Source organism: Schistocerca gregaria, chromosome 8, assembly GCF_023897955.1.
Source record: "Schistocerca gregaria isolate iqSchGreg1 chromosome 8, iqSchGreg1.2, whole genome shotgun sequence".
NCBI lineage: Eukaryota > Metazoa > Arthropoda > Insecta > Orthoptera > Acrididae > Schistocerca > Schistocerca gregaria.
The window spans coordinates 293594367-293617529 of record NC_064927.1 but is presented as its reverse complement, the minus strand read 5'-3'; the positions used below and the strand labels follow the sequence as shown (position 1 = coordinate 293617529).

The following is a 23163-nucleotide window of genomic DNA, read 5'->3' as shown; positions in this document are numbered from 1 at the left end:
GCAGAGTGGTCTCCCTGAGAGTGCAACGAGTGATGTTCTTCAGCAACTGCAGCTATCCTGCTCGTTGAATAATAATAATAATAAGCTGCAACCATATGCTATTTATGGAATACCTATTATTAGACTTCACTCAATCTTACACAGATGTGTGAAGTAGGAAGCATACCAAGTACTTGCTAAAAAGAAATAATTTTTGGAAGCACTAACACTTTCTTTAAAATGTCTTTTTGTAAAAAACTTCATGACTGGTGTGTAACAACTAGTCATAAAACAGATTTCTCCAAACAGCAAACATCAGTGAGAATATTCATCAGCTTTACTTTTTTTAATTTCTTTACTGGAAACAAGCCTCTCACAAAAACATGTGCTTGTGAACATACGGCGGAAATTAATGATGAAAATTCTAATAAAACATTTTAAAAATCTTCCAATGCAAAACCCCTCCTTTACATTTTGGTTGAGCTGGAATTCAACAAGGTTCAAACAAATTTCAGGAGGCATCTTCACAATGCTCACTGAAAAAAGAGGTGCAAGAACATTCAAAATAAATTAAAACTGATTTAAGTCACTAAACTTATCACTACACTCAAAATGTCCGAAATGGGCTCTTTATTCAGGTGCTTAGCCAGGTCACATCAGGTGAGATCATTAAGAAAGACAATCAATATCTAACACCAATGGAATAGTCTTTAAACTCTTGCTGGCTTCCCTTTCACATTCTTTAATAGTGCCATGTCTTAATGGAAGTTTAAAAAATAATAAAAATAAATGAATACTTTATTTACCAAATTATTAGATGATTTTTTTTTTTTCCAAATTTGTCATTCGTAAAATATAGGATCATGTTATATATGCAGATTGAACTACTACTGATGAAGTCAACGGTTTTACATTGTTTAGTTCACTACATAAGGGTAATCTTAATTTACAGATGAAGCTTTGGCTATTGAGGTTACATGCAGACTTACTTTGAAAAATTCGAAAGAGAAGGGCTCGACAAATGATACTTGTGTTCCAGCAAGCACTTGTTATATCACTGATATACCTTGAACAAGCGCAGCACTAGTGCAAGAGATACATGGGAAACTATGAACTAGCCACTACAAAAGTCTATTGCTCTGATTAAAATGTATCAATTTTGAAAAACCCAGGAGGAAATACAATTAAATTCTAACATCTTACAAACTTCGGTTGTATCTGAAAAGATATGCAATAAATGTTCTCATACATGTATGGATATTGTATACAAACATCTTTATCGCTCTGTAAGTAAAAGTAACATATATGAAAAGAAATGCTGTCCTTCAAAAATCGTTAGTTGATTCAGAATCCAGACCAACAGCTTATTTGGTTAGGAGAGACTGTAGTGATTTACTAAGCAGACTGCAAAGGAGAGATTCAGTCGGTAATATACATGAAAAGAAATGCTGTCCTTCAAAAATCGCTAGTTGATTCAGAATTCCGACCAATAGCTTATTTGGTTACGAGAGACTGTAGTGATTTACTGAGCAGACTGCAAAGGAGAGATTCGGTCGCAGTTCACATATTTGAGTACTGGGTTAAAATTTTACCAGCTTTTAATCGGCTTTAGGAAATGATGGTGACGTTCAGCTGAAACAATAAGGAAAATAATGCAGAACGAAGTGGCCAACAAAGAAAATATATCATATTAAACTGACTGTAATTGTTGTTATGAGAATAAATTAAGGTGGAAAGACCTTTCATGGAGATAGTACTCAAGACAGGCAGTACGGAAGGATTGGAAGGTGACCAGTGACACCAGATTGACAGAGCAGCTATAATGATTGCACAGAGGGGAGTGCTAAGTGAACTGCAAATCACAACATTTCTGAACTGGGCAAAAACTTGATAGTGGTGATCACCCCATCAGCTCATATAGCTCCATCCCGTTTTGTCTGCAGCATTCATTCAGAAACCAACTTAGGATGTGTTTAAAAATGTTCAAAACCTAACTGGGTCGCGCTTCAAAATGATATGAATAATTTATGGACTAACGTGCTCTGGATGCCAGGCACTTTGCGAAACAAGGTTTTTTCTTCAAGAATACAAATTTGGCACCCGGGGGCATATACCTCGGTTGAGTCATGGGTCAGGGAGTCAGGCAATAACCTACAGAACTGTACACCTTCACTGAGCAGTCACAGGCAGGTGTAGGTAAATGCCTTGCAAACGCAACAAAGCAAGAAGTGAATGTAGTGCAGTAAGGTCTACTCACAGGAAGCCTAATCTACATGTGCCTTCTGTGAGTGAGCTGCAGGCACTCATGGGCACCCATGTTCTATGGGACACAGCTAAAACAACCTGTCCTAATTGAACTGTGCCCACCTTTTTTAATCTCCCCAACCAACCAAAACTAGTCTCCAACACCAGAATTAGAAATTCTTTAAAGCAGAAAATTCTATCAGCAGTACTGCAAATATCATCTCCTGATTGGTAAAGACTGCCCAGCCATAAAATTATCAAATACTGTTCAGCTGAACTTAGTACATTACAAACTTACTTATGTAATGAATCATTTCCTACTGGTATTTTCCAAGACAGACTTAAATACATTGCTATGAAATAATTGTAAAAAATTACTGCTGGCATATAAATTCTGTCTGCGCACATGCGCTCTTTTGTGTGTGTGTGTGTTCTTAGTATTTAACATCTTACTCTTCAGAAACAGCTGTCACCTACACACACTGTTTTTACGATGACATGTGAATCAATAAATCAAAATTTTTTACCAAAGTGGAAATATTTTACAACCTGGTTAAGACTTCCAATAGTGTAAACCATGAAACCGTGCATTTAAAAATAACAATATTTTAGTTTGTATCATAACTAATTATCAGTTTTGTTGTAAATTAATATTTCATAACTTGAATTCACTGGTCCTCCCCCCCCCCCCCCCCCTCAATAAAATCTACATCTTTGACTTCTTCCCACATCCCAGAGATCTCTCTCTATGCGGGAGCCACCAAACATGTCGAATCTAATGTAAAACTAATTAATTAAATCAATGACAACACTTACAATACTGAGGAGAGGGTGCCTTAGTGATTCACCAAGTTGCTTTTCAATAAGTTTCTTGCCAACCAACATAGCCACCCACGGCGGAGTGACAGAATCAAGGAACTTGGAAACAGTTTCTGAATCTAAGCCTGGAATTGAAATCAATAGTTGTAATTCTTGAATAACTGGAAACAATCTATAATTTATGAATCATAATGCAACAACTCAATTTTTGAACAACAGAAAACAAATCTGGATGGCATGAAAGTGTTCTCAACTTGACTTGCTAGATCGTTTGAATGCCATTTCACTTCATACAATAATTATCACAGTCAGGCATTGTAACAGCTCAATTTTTGTGACATCACATATTAAATTTATTTTATAGAATGAAGCAGAAGCATATGAGGTATTGGTGTTCCAGAGTCTAATAATTTTAAATGAAAATCATTCCCGTTTCCTTATCCACTGTATGTCTAATTGCTCTGCCTTTCAAAACTTCATGATGGCACGGTAATTAAATCAAGAAAATGGCTGTTTCTTATCAGTTCTCTCTCCTATTATTACAACTTTAAATGTCAAATAAAAATCTCATTTTCCTCCTCAACCTGTCCAGCCATATGGATATTCATCTATCTATGAATGATTTTGAATCCCATTTAAAGGCTGGAAGACTGTAAGCATCTACCTACGATGTAAACCAGATATTCAACCTGACAGCTTAGGTAATGATGTGCATCCGTAGATGTGGATTCCTCTTAGTAATTGTGTGGATGACTTCAGACTTTTCATTATTTAGAGTCAGTTGCCACTTTTCTGACCATATAGATATCAGCCTAAGCTGTTTCGTATCTGTTTTAATCTCTGATGGCTTTATAAGACAATAAATCACAGCATCGTCTACAAACAGTCTAAGAGGGCTGTTCAGATTGTCTCTTAAATCTTTTACTCTATGATTTTGTGTTGATTACGTTTCTGACAAGAAATCATGAACCCAGTCGCACAACTAAGATGATATCCAAGACACACGATTAAATTAAAGTTGCTTGTGAGGAACTTTACGTTTATTGCGTCGCCTGACGTTCATTTGGAAACCACACTAAAACATTTACAGATACATATTCACAGCTATACTGCTACAAGAAAGTAACATCGATATCTGAATGGACAATTCTGTTGCTCTTAGCAGGTAATGGTGGAGGATGCGCAGAACAGCTGAAAATAGGGCTGCCTTTCCACATGACATGAGCTATAGTTATCTTCTTCACTGGTGTTTTTTCCAAAGAATTTATGTTTGTGTATAAATTCTCCCTTCTGCTGAAACATAAGTCAGTGTTAGTATCTTACCTTGTGTACAAAATCCCAGACAAATAGTTCCTACTTGAAACCACCCTCTTCTCATTTAACGTAAGAATGATGAACTTCCATCGGAATATGCAAAGTGATAATTGGTCATAATTACTATGAAGTTTTCTAGCAAATATATTGCTATTTCAGCTGATTTAATGATCTTGGCTAAGAGTAGTGGATCAACTCAATAATTAATAGAACAAAATGCTGCTATTTTATAGGTCTTTGCTGACATGAAGCTCTCATAACCCTAGATGACAGGCATAAATGTTGTTATGAATTTGTTTTTGTTTATTTTCTTCATTTCTCATTAGTTGAAAAATGGTAAAATGTCACAGTGATTCATCACATAGAAGAAGATACCTCATTTTCACCAAACAGTTAGTTTTGAGTCCACATCACCACACTTCTCAAGTAAAACCAACATGCTAGTGCAAAGATGTCACAGTCCCATACAATTTTAGTTAACTAATGATCTACAAATCTCTTATAAAGAGTAGTATACTATTAACTGTACTCTTGGTACTGATTGCATTAAACTGTCTCCTATGACAAACCACAAGGAATGGCCCTTAATTGGCATGTATTGTATGGTGTGCATATAATTTACTTTGTGTGCACAAGAGTATTTTGTAAGCCTCTGCAGCAGATCAGTATTATGTTAAAATCTGGTTTTATTAACATTGAAAATTTAGTTAAAATTTACATTTTTATGATTAGAAAATCTGTGAATCAAAGTAGTTATAAAAGATATTTTAAATAGTCCAGAATTAGAAATCGTCACTTCCAAAATATTCCACATCAATAAGTCTGTTTACATTGTTAAATACTGTGTTCGTGACAAAAGAAATTGTCTAGTAAAGTTAACTGTGTTTTCTTACTATTATGAGGCTAGTTATTTAATTAGTAATACATTTCAGCTTGATACATCTGAAAGAAAATTCAGAGATTAGGATACATGTGCTTTTGCCCTGGCTGTGTCTTGTTCGGATGACATAGCATTTCCTAAATGTTTTGACATGGAATTGAAAGAGGCCGGATATGTTCCTATTGAATATCCCACCAGAGTTCGTGTGCAAGTCCACAAGTGCTTATTAACACCCAAGATGATATGCTAAGCGTGTGTTTTACATATAGCCTCACAAGGGAGGCTTTCAGGTTGCAGTCACCATTTAAGCATACAGCACTTGGAACTATTATTAAGGGTCATATTGAAGTAGGTCTCACCCAGAAACACAAGATTCCATCACCTGAAATACAAGGGACCAATCTTGAATGCCCATTCCAATCTGAAGGATTTTAGTTTTTCTGGATAATGGAAGCTGACAGCATGGGATGTGGACCACCAGTCCAACCTGCAACAGGCAGCCTGGAATTATGAACATATCTATATCTTCCCCAGTGCTTAGTGCCACACACAGGGAGACGGAAAGGGAAGGTTGAAGGGGCTTATCTCTGAAGGATACTGTTCATAGGCTCAGCAATGCTTTCGTTCTCCCTTATATCTATATCTTCCCCAGTGCTTAGTGCCACACACAGGGAGACGGAAAGGGAAGGTTGAAGGGGCTTATCTCTGAAGGATACTGTTCATAGGCTCAGCAATGCTTTCGTTCTCCCTTATATGCCTGTTGACCACTCAGTGCCTTAAGTATTACTTGGCAGGGTAAACTGGTAACTCGTCTTGGTTGTGTGACCAGATACAGACATTTCTAGTTATAAGTGGTGTGTGTTGTTAGCTTGCGGTGCTGGCATGAACAGTGAATGCGAGAAATTCCTTCATGAAGCTGGACAAGTTGATCCTAACATCACTAATTTTACTGAAAGTGAGAACTATAAAAGTGTAATAGGTGACAGATGCTAGCAAGTTTTGGCAAGCAAAAGTTAAGTAAATCAGTTGCTTGCAAATTACAGGAGGGACAAGATGCTGGGTGGAGCAAGATTCAAGTAACTGCCCCAGAGTAGAAGAAGTAAAAAGCCTACAGTGACGACACAGATAAACCTATTATTAAACAAGAATTTCCCTGATATTATAAATAATACAAAGAAAACTTCAGCTTTTGTTGCATGGCACTGGACTTACAGGTTAGTAAAGAACTCTGAGAAAAACTGTTGCAGCTATGGTATTTGTTTTTAGAAGGTGCCTCAATGAACGAATTGTTATATGTAAACGAGAGAACAGATTTTTTTTTATGAAAAAATGTAGCATCAGAATTGAAGGGTGCAGTGGTCTCTCTCTCTCTCTCTCTCTAACTCTCTAAAACACACACTACATTGTGAATAAACACACACTACATTGTGAATAAATACTACAAAGTAACAGTGTCTGACAAGTATTGTGAAACAGAGTGCCTGACGACATTTTATTGTTGTGAATGCATAGTTCTTTTTTGTGGTTGTTTCTCCTCTGTTGTGACTACAACAGAAGAACCTGAGATGAGAAAACCAAAATTGTTGACATTAATTAATTAATGAGCACTAATCTTGTCTTGATTCGATTGAAAATTTTGGAAGAAAATAGTTCCCTACCTTCTGTCGCCATACTGTCTAACCCTAAATCCTATACAAATGTTCTGTGGAAACTCACAGAGAATAAGATCCATGGTTATAATCCATCAGGCGTCTGGGTCTCTGACCCGAAAATGTAATTGCAAGTAGCTTTTCAGTTGCCCACACAACTGTGAGTGAACCTCCTTCCAGACCTCTCCACCAGAAAAAGGTGGTCGCCAGTAATCAAACACAGGACCTTGCTGATGCTAGCCATAAATGCTAACCACTAGACTGCGCAGTGAGTTTGCTTTCGCACTGGCGTGTTATTAGTTTTTGCTGTTGTGACATTAGAGGACTTGAAAAAAGAAAGAGAGAGAGAGAGAGAGAGAGAGAGAGAGAGAGAGAGAGAGAGAGAGAGAGAGAGGTGATCACTACTGGAGGAGAGATACCTTGAGGGACAGGAAACTGAAAGTGTAATATGGGTAATTCTAGATTCTGAAATAGTGTCAGCATTGTTATCTGAAACTGAAACAGCAGACAATGACTCAACAGGTGCTGCTGTGGAAAATAGCGACGTCACCGGGGAAGGTAGTTTTATGGATATTGCCTGGGAAGCATCCTAAGCAGTAAAGGTGAGAGATACTGTACTGTAGATCCTTTCTCTGTTCTTGGTCTAAACAAGCCTTTGATTCAGTGGTGCATAAAGACCCATAACTTGTCATCACTCTACTAAAGGGTACACTAGTGATAACCTCCCCTCCATAATTCTCAGACATAAAACATACAATGCTGCCCCACTGGCTGCCAGGTAATGTCCAATTTTTGATGATGGTGGTGGTTGTGATGATGATGATGGTGGTAGTGGTTGTGTCATTCGCATCCTTTTCCTCCCTCCTTCTTTTGTATCTTCATGAAACATTGAAGGGAGCCACAATGCATATTTTCCTTAAATATGAAGCTATTTGATTTGAGGATTACAAAATAAAACACATGATCCTAAAGGCTGTGAATCCAACTAACACTTAGGGATAACTATCACGAATAACTTAAAATGCAACTATCACACATGGATAACATTGTGTGGAAAGCAGACCAAAGACTGCAATTTATTGGTAGAACTCTTAAAAAATGCAACATGTCCTCTAAACAGACTACTCACCCTACGCTTTTCCATCTACTTCAGGAGTATTGCTGTCAGATGTGGGATCCACAGCAGATAGAACTGATCGAAAAGTTCAAGGAAAGGGCAGCTCGTTTTGTATTTTTGCGAAACAGGGGAGAGACTGCCACAGATATGCTATGGGAGTTGGGGTGGCAATCATCTAAACAACATCATTTTTTGTTGTGGCAGGATTTTCACATGAAATTTCAGTTGCCAACTTTTGGAAAATACTTTGTTGGCACCCACCTACATGGGGAGGAATGTTCATCAAAATAAAATAAGAGAAATTAAGAGTTTGGAAGGAAAGATAAAAGCGTTCATGCTTCCTGTGCGCTGTTCGAGAGGGGAATGGTAGAGACACAGCTTGAACGTGCTTCTATGAATGCTCTGCGGGGCACTTAATTGTGAATTTCAGAATAATCATGTAGATGTAGATGCTTCACAAGCAGGCGAGGTGATCTCTGCACATCATTTACAACATCGTCAAATTTAAATCTGAAACCCATACTTTATTTTTTAAATTTTCAAGACTCAAAAATGAACTGCAGAAGCATGTGGCGGCAAGAGAACTGTGCGGAGGATAGTACACAAGAGTGTAGGAGCTGTAAAGAGAATAGTAAACAAAAATGTCGGAGCTCTAGAAAACTCAGGAAATTTTGTTTTTGTGTCACCTGAAAAGCATATAAATCACAAGAAACCTGTGACACAAATAAATGGTTTTAACAACCATGTTTTAAAGAGCTCAGTGGTTGAAATGTATATAAGAAGGGAAAACTAGTTGCAATCATGCCTCAGCGAATTGGCTTCAAAGGTAGCGCTTCGTCAATGAAAAGAATTTTAAAATTCATTGGTTTTAAACATGTTAAGAAGAGTGTTTTTAATTGAAAGAAGTGACGTAGCAGCACAATGCACATCTGTTACAAAGATGCATGACACAAGAAGAGGAGGTAATTCTACAGTATATTACCTTGATGAAACATGGGTGAATCAGAATCATTCCATGAATACCTGCTAGGAAATGAGTGATGGTACAGGCGGTTTTGAAGTTCCCTTATGAAAAAGTTCTCGGATTCTTATTCTGCAAGCTGACTTTTCTTCTGATTTGGTTCCTGAGAGCAAACTTGTATTTAGATGTCAGAAAAACAGTAGTGACTACCATTCAGAAATGAACGCTGCCACTTTCAAGAAGTTATTCACTGAACAATTCTTGCCATACCTAGCTTCAAAGTTGTCATTGTAATATCCATGCCAGTTATCATTCAGCTGTTACAGAGAAGTGACCAGGAATGGAATATTATGCTCTGGCTGAAGAATAAAAATATTCCGGACAATATAAGCCAGACTCATGCTGAACTCTTGTAGCTCACTAATGTATAAAAGTCACGTGACAGATTGTACAAATTTGACTTTCTTGAATGTGAATGTGTTCACACAGTTTTGCATTTACCCACGTATTGCTGTCCGTGTAATCCGATAGAATTAATTTCCGCACAGGTTAAGCTGTGTGTGTGTGTGTGTGTGTGTGTGTGGGGGGGGGGGGGGGGGGGGGGGGGTGTTTGGGGAGTCAATAACAGACACTGAAAGCTTGTGCTTGAAGCAATAGACAGCATCGGCACACTGTGTGCATCATGGTGAAAAGTTTTAAAAATAATACTTTCACAGATAGATGAAGATAGATAAAAGCCTTGGACATATCATCCTAAATTTATAATCAGATGGTTCGGACATAGACTCAGATAGTAGATGGTATTATGATGTAAACTTTGTAAGAAAGTAACAATCTTTCTCGGTTTACAAGACTCACAGCTTAAAAATGTTTCTGTCGACATATCAATTGAATACACTGTGCATGAGAACTTCTTAGCTTTTATTAATTAGGAATATGTAAGCTGTGAAGCATTCAGACTATAATGTTCAACATGTTGCCCAAGGAGAACTTAAGCTTTTCCCAGCCTGTTGTATTACTTGCGACAATGTAGCTGGATAAATTAATCACAAACTCCAGTACTTCAACACATAAACTCCTGTCATTTTTGTGACACAAATTGAAAAATGTCTTAAAATGAAAGGGAGAGTTAGCTGTCGATATATCTGTGGTTTTCGACATTATCGGTCAGCATACCGTCGAGTTAAATACAGAAGATAGTTAATTGTTAGCTTGTTCAATGGATCATAAATGCGTTCTCCAACTGTAATGTTGAATAGGTTAGTTTAAACTCATAGTGCCTATTGGCACCGAAATATATGATAATGTACTGAAAATTTTTACGATATTCTTTTACACTAGTGTTTGCTACCAGTAATTCTTTTTGACACTAGCAATTTACATTCAACAGCAGTAAAACACACCCACATATGTGCATTACTTATATTTTAAAAATTATATGGAATTTAAGCAGTTTTCAATTAAATATAACGATTTCAGTCTGAGTTTGAAGTTTGTTCTGTTAAGTACTACATTCTTACTTACACAATACAGTCCAAATTGCAATAAACGGCAATTATTGCAACTATTTTCAATGATCTTAAATCGGTTTTACAATTTGTCATTCGCTCATACATTTGAATGAATAATACAATGTACCTAGGGCGAATGAACACAATTGTTGTCCGTAGCAACACAGCTCGGCAACACAGACTTGGTCTGCCTGCTCTCTGCCACCACGCATGCGCAAACCTCATTCCCTCCACGCCTCCCTATCACTCTGCCTCTATGCACATAAGTGCCTTCTTACATGAAGCGGGCTATAGCTGTTGCCTATGCGAACATGAGGAAGGAGGACCTCGTCCCATCGATGTGGCTGGAAGGAGGTACGCCACGGCCTCAATTGGGATTTACTAGATGGAGCTTACTGTCTATCACTTACAGCTACTGATCTTCCCACAGACACATAACTTTGAACCTCAACAGGGACATGCCAGCAAACAATGCCACGGTACACTGAAATAAATGAGGATCACGACACGCTTCCTTGGCTGCTAGATCCATCCTTTCATTTCCCACAATACCTGTGTGCCATAGTGCCCAGCAGGAAGACACTTCCTTCCCCAGACATTGTAGATGGGTGAGGGCGTCCTGGATATTCTGGACTACATTATCTGCTGGATACACACATTGCAGGGAGTGAAGGGCACTCAGAAAATCTGAACAGAAAACAAATTTAGCACTGGAAGAATGTCTCATCTGCTCCAGTGCTTGCAAGATTGCTTCTAATTCTGCCTCGAAGACAGTAAATTCTTGGGGCAGTTGGACCTTGACAACATGATCCAGGGAAACAACAGAGCAACCAACAGACCAACAACCCATTTCTAAAGACTGCTACACAGTTGCGAGGCTCGAATAAAATATCAGAAAATATCACATGAAACACAGAAGGAGTACTGCTACCTCTCCTGTACTGCACTAAATCTAAAATGACACTGGGCCTCTGAAGTAACCAGGGTGTCAGACAGTTAAAACCCTGGACTTGGTGTTGTACATGCTCCACACCAAGTGACTCCAGCACATGCTGCACATGGATCCCAAATGGCCTTGTTGTTCATAGACAATGAATGAAAAGATGTTCCAGAGGGGGATGAACAACAGTATGGTAAACACATGAATTCAAAGCTGCAAGAAATTTACATGCCTGCCGCCACAGAGACTGGATATGGGGCTGGTCCTTTAAGCGCTGGTGGCAAGCCAAATCCCCTTGTGGTGGGCAGCATCAATGATGATCAAATAAGGAGGCCCTGCCAATCCATACACTGTGAATCTGTAGTGCAACTGTGAATGCACGAAAGCCCTATGAAACTGGAGTGGACTCACCCAGTTTGCACCCCAAGACCTCTGGCCAAGTCACTTTACAATGCTCAAGAGCCTTCAAGGTCCTGGCTCTCAGGTCTCTCAGATGTGGCAACCATGACAATTTGGAATAAAGAATGCAGCCCAGGAACCTCACCTCTCTCTAAAATGCAGAATGGTGTCCCTCATATGCAAGTCAGGTGAATTAAAAATAAGAAACACACTTATCTGCAGAAAACCAGTCTTTGCAGTCCTCTTCAATAGCCTCTGCACTGTAAGTTGCAACTGACGGGTCACTGTTGCAATGCTGGAGGAGGAAAGGAAAACAGCAAAATTGTCCACAAATAAGGAGCACTGTACAGGACTCCTTACCATACACCTGATAATGTTATTGCTATGGTGAAGAGGGTGACACTTAAAGCACTGCCCTGAGGGACACCATTCTGCTGCTCAAAATGACCTGACTGTGTACTACCAAGTTTGGTCCTCAATAATAACGGAGACAAAAGGCTCTATGGAGACGGGGAGTTGGCCAAGAAAACCTCATTGATGCAACTGTGGGAGTATACTATGTCTCCGGGTAGTACTGTATGCCTTACTGATCTCAAAGAATATGCCAACACAATGATGTCGACATAGGAAACTCTGCTGAATAGCTGCCTCCAGCAGGGTCAGGCTATCTACAGTGGGCTGAATCTCCAAAATCCACACCGAGAGCAGGTAAGGAGTTGCCCGAGCTGTAACAACCAGACCAGACGATGGTTCAGCATTCACTCGAGGGTCTTTCCTACAAGGCTTGTTAAGGAAATACTCCAATAATTACTACCGGAACATGTGCGGTCCTCTCCTGGTTTGAGGAAAGGTATCAGAATAGCCGCTCTTCATGAGTTGGGAATGTGACCTGATTGACATATAAGATTAAAACATTCAAGGAGAATTTCCTTCGATACTGTTGGCAAATGTCTAAGCACGCAGTACCAGTTTTGGTCTCGTGAGCGAGTGCATTACCATGAGTCTCTGACAGTGCTGATTCCAGCTCCCACATGCAGAAAGGCTAGTTGTAAGACTCAGAATAATTGTTTCATCTGAAGTCCAACTTTTCCTCTTTACAATCACATGGCAGCAAAAAAATGTCGAATTCTGACTACACTGACTTTAGATTTTCAAAAATGTTCTATCAGTGTCGGATCAATTTCCTCAGATGCTGTCTCGAGGCATGCCTGTTTCAACATTGCTGCTATTGGGAAACAAAAAAAGTTTACCGGAAATCCTACAGATGGCTTCCCATACTTTTGAAGAAGAAGTGGTACGGTCGATGGAGACCAGGAACTCCTGTCATGACCACCTCTTGCTCTCCTTAATTATATGCTGAGTCTTGGTATCCACGACTAAAACCTGTGAGGCTGTTTGCTGTTGGGCAGCATTTAAACCAGCTTAGAGCCACATGCCTGTCCTGGACTGCTGGATGGCACTTATCAGGACTTAGGATGGATATGTCAGCAGCATGATGGATCACTTGTGTGATGTGGTCCACCCATCCCTGGAGGCTGTTGTCGTGTTTGAACACAGCCAGCTCGCTGAACAGCATCCAGTTAGCTCTGCTGACCAATTTTGGTGGAATCTAGTCAAGCAACCTCCCATCCAGAAGGTCAATGTGGAATGGGAAGAGGTTACCAGACTGAACGCAGTCTGTCAGGACTAGAGAGCAGAGAGATAAGTTAATGGCTGGGAATGACTCAGTAGCAGCACAGAAATGAGTGGGCACACCATTGTTTAGCATGCACAGCTCAATATGTCAGGAGGCTCTTCAAAATCTGACCCTGAGGGCAAGTAAAGGAAAGACCTGATGGGCACTGAAGTCTACCAGGAAGAGAAATGGTCAGGGCACTTATCCGTAAGATCTGTTAGAGGCTTAGAATCTACTGCATCTAGCAGAGGTAAACACAGCGAACAAACAGTAATCCTCTGATGTGCACAAATTTTAATTGCAATTGTTTGCAGGCCAATAGCCAGAAGGAGAGAACAGAAGTGGTATGCATTAATTACAAACAGGACAACCGCTCCCTTGGCCCTTTCCCCAGTCAGGACACCCACGTGATAAGAGTGTATAACCCCACAGACAGGGGCATCAAATGCTTCAAAATGTTTCTTGGGAACACAAGCAATTCCTTTTCTAGGAGCTTCAGTTCCTCCACACGTGTCCTGAACCCATTAATATTCCACTGGGGGATGGGAGGCTTCTATTACAGGGGTAGCACTTTCATCCTGACATTCTGCCATGGAAGGCAGCCTACCATGAGTGGAGGCTCAGTCCTGGGGCAAGATGATTGCCTAAGTTCAACATCAACATCCATCGCTTCTAAAGAAGAATCAAGAGAGACATCAGAGGGCATGATGTTGCCATCATTAGTCTGTTTATTTCCCAAATCCATATGGGGTGGATGTTTTGCCTTTTGATTTTTTACGCTGTGTGGGCTTTGCAGCTACAACCATGGCTGTGGTTGTGGCAGCACTCAATATTGTACCAGATTGAACCTTTGGAAGGGTGAGGAGCTACCCAATGCCAGCAACAACAGCTTTTTCTGAAGTTCTGGGGCAAAGGACAGGCTTCAAAATGACTGCAGCAGCACAACTTCATGGACAAATGCAGGTACTATTGCTGACAACAACAACCTCTGTTTGTGTAGCAGCATCAGCTTTCTGCTCTGGTTGTTTAACAACTGAAGTAAAGGAGGCAGTGTTTTGTAGTCTTAAGATTTTGTATCTTCTGTTCTTCCAGATATATGCTTCAGTCCCAACCCCAGATACGGTGAGCTCCAGAGCAATTCACACACTTCAATGGAGACAAACAAAGGACACCTTTGTGGGCAGCCTTACTGAATTTGCCAGAAGTGTCTTCTCCATGACACCAAAGAGTAGTAAGCCCAACGTGCTGGCATTTGAAACATTGAATTGTGTTGGATACATAAAGCCACTTGTTTAGGTGGAGGAAACCTGCCTTAATGTGCTCAGGAAGTTCCATGCTATTGTTTGCCTTATTAGTTTTGGAAAGACCTCTAATGTGCAGCAACATATACACTGCATACTTTCGTATTACAAAAGTATAAATTCGAATTGCACCGAACACAGCAAGTTAGTTTCCGGAGCATTGAAATCGAGATTGCGATGTCCTTTTGTAAGCCAGTCATATCCCATGCCACGTGATGTCACCAGCCGATGACAGCAGATATTTAGAGCATAGGACACATGATGTAGTCAGTCAATAGCAAGGTCACTGATACGTAGTGTGAATACACAAAGAGGAAAAGTTAATGGTTTACATTAACATACATAGTATAGCTAAAAAGCTACACTTTCACATGTAATACTGATCTATTTTGCGTGTGTTATACTTTAACACACGCAAAATAGATCAGTATTACATGTGAAAGTGTAGCTTTTTAGCTATACTACACAAATGAGCCAGTAAATTTAAAATAATATCATAAATGCTCGGTCTTCTGGGTTCTTTATTCTTCTACGTGAATGGTCCTCAAAGCAGGGTGTCTATGTGGACAAGAAAAAAAAATTCCTGGATTTCCCAGTTAAAAACACAATTTCTCCCAGATGAAATTACGTATAAAGCGGGTGAAAATACATCTGTGTTAAGTAACAGTATGCTTTCTCTCGGAGCTGTAAAACCTATCAGTCCTTTGAATCGTAAAAGTCTTATACCGGTGGAGGATGTCCCAGCACTTTAGGAAATGAAATCCAGAAAAACAATGCGTTTGGAAAGTTGTTTGATGCGAGACAATATGCACAGAGTTTATTTTCGTACTGTGAAAGTATATACACAAATTCCACAAATTACAGCACGGTAGCTTCCGAAACTCTAAAATAGAGATTGTGTTGAGCAATGCACTTTTGTCAGCCAGTCATAGCTCATGTCACGTGATCTCGCTAGCGAATGATGGCAGTTATTCAGAGCACGAGGCCTACGAGAAAGACAGGCTGCAGTGCGTACGTTATGAAGGTAGTCCAAACTCGCTCAAATCAACGATGTGCGTTTCTACAGTGGTTAACTCTTAAGTAGCTGTGTATGTACGAACGAGAATTGCATCGTCCTACAATGGTAGGAAGTCCGTAGGCCTACTAACAGGCTCTAATTTGGCAATTAAAATCGTGCCAAAATGATTATCAGTTGCGTAGAAAAGTCGACGTGTTCTGGCATGAAGATACTTGTGGCACTGCTCAGTAACACATTATGCACATCTTTTTGAAGGTCAATTATGCTTTTTGCCAACGATTGTATAATTTTTTATCTACGAAAAAACAACATTAAATATGAAAACTAACTTGAAGCTCGGTCTTTTTTTTAGCATGTGTTACACATTAAATCATATCAAATACAAATGTGCCAGTAAAATTTTAAATAGTGGCATAAATGACTTATCTTCTCGGCCTGACATTTTTCAAATGGCTGATCCTCAAAGTGTTCCGTTTTGAATTAGAGTTATAACTCCCTGTGATTTAAGAAATTCACTGCACATTCTCACACGTACCATAAATCATCGTGTGTGGAAATTTACTTTGTAAGTAACACATCTCAAGCCACTATTCGTAATATTTTCTGGTGATCTGTTAGAAATGTAAACAATTGTGACGTCACGCACATCGAATGCACGCTAGTTGTTACGGGCGAAATGCATAATCTTCGACGTAAAGCCTTTGACACTTTTCGGTGTCGGCAAACTAGTCTGTGCATTGTGTAAATTACCCATTTCTATGCAACAAAACTTTTATTTTGGTGTTATTCTCTGATTTATGTTTCATTGCTACAGTATTATTCAGCAGTAGTGGACTAAAGTTCATTGTCAGCATATCAGATCTTACACATCAAACCTACAAAACTTTAACTGAAATCTAAAACAATGAAAAATCCCAGAATTCTAAAAAATTCCTGGGCTTTTCCCAGATGAAAAAATTACCGCGTTTTTCCCGGATCTCCCGGGCTGTATACACCCTGTCAAAGTGTTCCATTTTAAACACACTGTGATTTAAGAAATTCATCCAACTTCCTCACAGTTAACACAATTCATCTTGTGTAAAAAGAAATTTACTTTGAAAGTAACGCTTTTTGAACCATATTCGCAATACTATCTCCAGACTGTTAGAAATAGATTCGATTTAGCAGTTGCCAGAGAGTGTCAGAAAACACGCCTTATTGCATGTGCGCAGCTGCAGTGGTGTAGGAAGCCCGCATGTTCGTATCTATAAAGCACTAAGAAAGCTTACATTACGCCAAAAAAGAAACAGAACATCAAAAAAGAAACAGAACATCAAAAAAGAAACAGAACATCAGAGGATACTCCAAGAACACCAGAATTTCGTAAATCATACTGAAATGCATAAATCGGCTTGAAGTGCACATTGGTTTTTTCGAGATTCACAGTGAAGTAGATCCATGTGATATTAAGCTTTCAGGGTGGTTTTTGGAATGTAAATTTTCTTGGAGTACCAGTACTGTACCATATCATATTTGGTTTTTTATTATGACATAATGACATACATGACAGAAGATGAAACGTGCACTTTAAATTCAGCAAAACAATTGGAACTACCCAATGCTGTGGAACAAAACACTTCGTTTCAAATAAATTGATTGCTTCAGCGGAAAGATTAATAAAGCCAAATTTCTTTACCAAACTGACAAAAATAACTTCATTGTTCGGCAAGGCAATTAATGCTTGACTGCTAACAAGTTGGAAATAAAATCAGAAAACTGAAACTAATAATATATTTTTGCCCTCCATAATTATGTGAATGTATTACAATTCAATTGATAGCTCCCGGCTGCAGAAATCCGTTTTGTTTTCATTTGTCGTGGGAGCTGTAAACGAAGATGAAATAGCGAAATCACTTACTGCAAACAGGGGTCGGTGGAGATTAACCCTCTCCCCACTACAACTCAGAGAACTCTGCACATGCGCGAATCTGGCAGCTACGGCGGGCGAGAAGAATTTTTCTCGTTAGCATCTGGCTGCTTGATCCTTACTGCCGATACAGTCAACAGCCACACTTCAAGTAGCGGGAAGCGAGAGAAGGTATTGCTCATACGTGAGTCAACTGGGCATGCACAAGAGCCAGCTGGCAACTGGTCAAACGAGCCTAACGTAAACCGTTGTGACGTCATGCTCATGGAATGCAGGTTACTGCTACGAAGTATTACATAGCCTTCGTGCTAAGGCCTTTGACATACTTATGCCATTTTCAGACGCTTGTGCGTGCACGGTGTTTTGTTGTTGCAAATGGCGCATTTCCTTTGCCACTAAAGTTTTATGCCCCCCTTCTCGTTCATATTCTTTGCTACAGAATCAATTTTTACCAGTCAAAATTACAAAAATTTAACTAAAATCTAAAAATAATGAAGAATTCCTGAATTCCGAAAAATTTCCGGACTTTTCCCGGATGAAAAAATTCCCAGGTTTTTCCCGGATTTCCTGGTTGTCCCAGGTCGTATACACCCTGGTGAGTAACATGTAATGATGAAGACCAATATTTTTTCTGAGGAAATGTCTTTAGATCAACCAGACAATCAAAGGTTTAAAGAACTGGTAAACAGTAAATTGGAAGATGCTTTAAGTCTTAATCCTATTCACAAAACTGCAAAGGAATTATAAGACAGGGAGAGAAATCAGTAGATGCACAAATACACAAACAAAAAAAGTGATTACATTTTCATTTCAAATAGATGAATTGCTTGGTCATCAGCACCCGTACAAAGTCTCAATTTTTACACAGCCCAATCTAGCCCCTGTCACAAATTATGATGATGATGAACTCATGAGGACAACACAAACACCCAGTCCCCATGCAGAAAAAAATTCCCAACCCGGCTGGGAAACGAACCCGGGGCCCCGTGATCCGGAGGCAGCACGCTAGCCACTAGACCATTAGCTGCGGACACCACCGTAAAGAAGACCAGTTGATTTGTAGACAGACATAACAAAAAGACTGTTTCACATGCACCTATCAGCCAAAGCCTTCCTCCGCAAAGAGCACACACACACACACACACACACAAGTTAATACACCTCACGTACACTCTGCCGCTGGCACCAGCAGTTCACACTGACTGGCTGCATGAGGTGTGCATGCTTGTGTAAACATGTGTGCATGTTTTCTTCGCTAAGAACGGCTTTGGCTGATAGCTGCCCGTGTAACAGTCTTTTCGTTGTACCTGTCTGCAACTCATCTTTTCATCTTTATGGTGAGTATCAATCTATCCTATTCCTTATATTGTTGAAAAAATAGCTCATTTATTCAAGAAGAAAGAGCTTCACTTTATAGAAAGTCAGTAACATGTTGGTTCACTTCTGGCCCTTATGGATGCAGTTATTTTGTTTGGTATTGATTGATAGAGGAGTTATTCGATGTCCTGAGAGATATCGTGTTAAATTCTGTCAACTGGCGCATTAGATCATCAAAACCCTGAGCTGGTTGGAGGTCTCTGCCTATAATACTCCGAACATTCTCAATGGGCAAGAGATCTGGCGTCCTTGCTGGCCAAAGTAGGGTTTAGCAAGCACAAAGACAAGCAGTCTGAATTCTCGCCATGTACGGGCAGGCATTATCTTGCTGAAATGCATGGTCAGCATAGCTTTGCATGAAGAGCAACAAAACGTCATGTAGCTGTGCTGTATAGGTGTCATGGATGATAATGAAAGGAGTCCCACTATAAAACAAAATGACGCCCTTTATCATCACTCCAGGTTGTGGTGTCATATGGCTGGCAACAGTCAGGTTGGTATCACAATATTGTCTGTGGTGTCTCCAGACATGTCTTCACTAGTCATTGGGGCTCAGTCGAAGCAGTATTCATTACTGAAGACAATTCTACTTCAGTCACTAAGACTCACAGTCAAAGAAGTCTCTGGAGACGCACTGGACAGTGGTGGGATACCAACCTGACTCGTTCGTTATACAGCCCGACAGCCAGGAGTGACAGTCTAAAGCGCTAATTGGACATAAATTGGCACGATATCCCTCAGGAGGACATCCAACAACTCTATCAATCAATGCCAAGCCAAATAACTGCTTGCATAAGGGCCACAAATGGATCAATGGATTACAGACTTTCTCAATTCCTGAAGCTCTCTCTCTCGAATAAATCATCCAATTTTTTTTGAAATTTTAATGATTTGTTTGTCTGCTTATGTACAACACATCTACCAATTTCCATCTGATACAGATAATTCCCTTTCTTTGTCTTTATGTGTGTGTGGACAATTACAATTTGTGCTTTAAACTGTTCATCACAAAATGTATGGGATCCCCTTTGCAATAAGGGAAGCAGCTGAGACAGAAATTCATAAGAGCGCAGCGGGAGGGGTGGTAAAATGGAGTAACAGTGGCTGTAAAGATCCTTTGGTAGTAGCTTCCTTCAGGGTTGCATCAGGTACCACTCAACCATACATCCAAAAAACAATATCGCATTCTTAGATGGAAGTAGATAATACCAGTATTGTATAGTACCATTTGGATTAAATATTTCTGTTGCCAAGATTATTGTTTCTGTTGCACAATTTATTAGAGCAATGGATTTTGTTTGATTTATTAAATTTCTTTGAAATTTACTTTGTGTGTCAATTATTAACTGTATATGTTGATGGCATTTTAATTACTTGAGAAACTTGGGAAGAACATTTCGGATTATTAAGGGAAGGAGGAATTATAAATTTAGGATAAACTGGTTAAAATTTTTAGCACTCTTTTTTTCACAAAATGGAATTTTGCTGATAAAGATAAAATTGAGGCTACTGCAAAACTTCCAGCTCAAAGAAATAAAAGGCAACTGAAGCCATTTTACCGCTTAACACCATTCAAATGATTTATTATTTGTTAGCCTTTTACCCGCAGCTTCGTATGTGTATGTGTACAGCACATATTTTGTTCATATCTCCTCCTCCTGTTGCATTTTCCTCCACCCCCTCCTCCTCCCCCCCCCCCTCCTCCTCCTCCCTGACTCTGTCCATCTACTCCTAACCTCCCTGTCTGCCTGTCCATCTCTTCTCCCCATCTCTCTGTTAATCTCTTCCTTCCCATCTCTCTGTCTGTCAATCTCTTCCGCCCCTCATTCTCTGTCCACTTCATCCTCTGAAGCTTAAAGTAAATATAATACATTTTAATATACCTTGGAGGACAGATGTGTTGAAAATCACCTCCAGTACTGCAGTCTATTGAATCTTGTATTTAGCTTGTCAATAAATTTACCCACTTCACTTGTGTAACAGCCTCCCATTTCCGTTAAAAGACTAGTGTTTGAAGCCCGACTCATACAGAGTAAAATTCACTGTACGCTTACTTGGCGCCTCAAGTGACGGTTCCCCAGCAGTCTCTGTCATCTCTTAGCCAGCTCCCCTGCACAGAGCTTCATTTGTTTCCCAGTGTATCTCAAATGCTGGTTTTATTGTACATTCTCCTGAATGCAACCTGAGTTGGCCAATCATGAGTCCTCTTTGGCATCTGGCTTCACAGCTTGCAAAGTGGGAACACTTTGAGACAACTGGTTAACCCACAAGATTAAACAATGTCATGCACACTTTAGTAGTTCTGCTGCCTTTCTGTTAACAGTCATAGTTATTTTGATATTTCAAGATGAAGTGAGTTACTGCAAGAAATTAAAATAGTTTGCAAAGAAAAATAGGAGTTGCTACGAGTTTGTGATTGGTGCCTGTAAGGTAATACACTGCTGCATACAAAATGTAGCTAACATATTGAATTATTATTTAAACTTGGTAGGAGATCACTGTCTGTCTGGAGTCTCAAGAAAAGATTGAATGCAAAACACTCAGTTCCAATGGTGCACACCAAGTACAAAGCCAGAATGAAATATTTAAAAAACATCCCTTACATCGCATTAACAGTTTGAGGTATTGAAGTGAGATTTTGCAAGTAACAGCACACAAAGAGGAGATACTTTTTCCATATGGCTAATATGCAAACCTTCCTGATTCATGTAATATTCAAGTAACTACAGATTTTTTCAATAAAATAATTTTTCAGGGCCATCAATAGCTGGTAAAACTAGGATTGCTGTGGGTTTTGGAACAACAAAGTAAAGAAATTACACTTATTTTTATGCCAAGAACACACTTTTTCCTAACCTACTGAGCTGTCTTGCCCACAGATGCTAGTTTAATTACACTGTTCCAGGTTTCTGTTTCAAATTTTTACATGGAAACAACAGAAGTTAGTTATTAGTCAGAACCTGAAAGTAAGAAGTTTGGGTGCAGTAAATCACTACTTACCTTGAAATTTTGGTGGAACCCTATACTCAAGTGTATTTTTATAATGATGGATTGGGATTAAAACTGATCAAAGGATCTGATTTCTATTTCTTAAGTATCTGATTAATACTCAAAACAAGAATGGAAATTCCTGTACAGAAAGAATCATGAAGCAAGGGAAAGGCAACCATTGACCTATAGAGGACTGATGCCTGGCATACAGAAACACATAACAGAAAATTGTTAAAACCGGCTTACGAGCACTTGCCGCCCCCCCCCCCCCCCCCCCCCCGAGAGTACACATATCCACATAAACAACCACTTGTGTGTGAATGTGTGTTCTCTTATAAGAAAAAGAGCTTGAAAGCTAGTGTTAACTGTTTTCTAATACTTGCTTCTATGTCTCACCTGTCAGTCCCCTGTAAGAAATATCAGAACAATTCGCACCACATAGTATAAAATCTTTTACTTTGTATCACTACAAAGACCGTAGGACTGTACTTTTTTATCTCAAATATCTTTTAATTCCTCAAATATATTAATATTCAGTTTACATCCTGATGGGTAATTGGCAGGATTCTGATATTGTTTTTTTTTTTCACATTTCTCAGAATATTAAGATTGGCCACTCATTTATTATTAAAAATACACCAGGGCATAGGATTCCCCAAAAATTTCAACAGAACTCTCAATTTATTTTCCCCACACATCTTACTCCTTTTTTTCCTTCAGAAAAATGTCATCTTACTTCTTTTTTTTCCTTCAGAAAAATGTCATTAGTGATGAGTCTTGAGGAACACCTAACTTCTCTTGTTGCCATGTTACACTTTATTACTTCTTGTCACAATACAGCAAAGTTTACAAGGATACATTTTATTGCTGGTGTGCATGATCAAAACTGAGTGTGTTACATACAACCCATTCTCTTCTCCTCCCAAGTTTACAGAATAATGAAATATGTTAGCTATATTTTTTCTACTGCAATGTATGACCTAAGATGCACCAAAATCAAAACATTGCAACCTCAATTTTCCATTGCAGACTATTCAAAATTCTTGCAGTAAGATACTTAACCTCGAAATACCACAATAACT

The 23163-nt window shown here is 39.2% G+C and overlaps 1 protein-coding gene across 1 annotated transcript in view; it reads right to left on the bottom strand.

The window, feature by feature from the left end:
- The window catches only part of LOC126284161 (uncharacterized), a 440490-nt gene that overhangs the window by 44578 nt on the left and 372749 nt on the right, over positions 1 to 23163 (bottom strand). The window contains exon 13 of the mRNA XM_049982884.1: positions 3040 to 3167. Coding sequence (XP_049838841.1) covers positions 3040 to 3167 — 128 coding nt within the window. The remainder of the gene's footprint in view (positions 1 to 3039; positions 3168 to 23163) is intronic.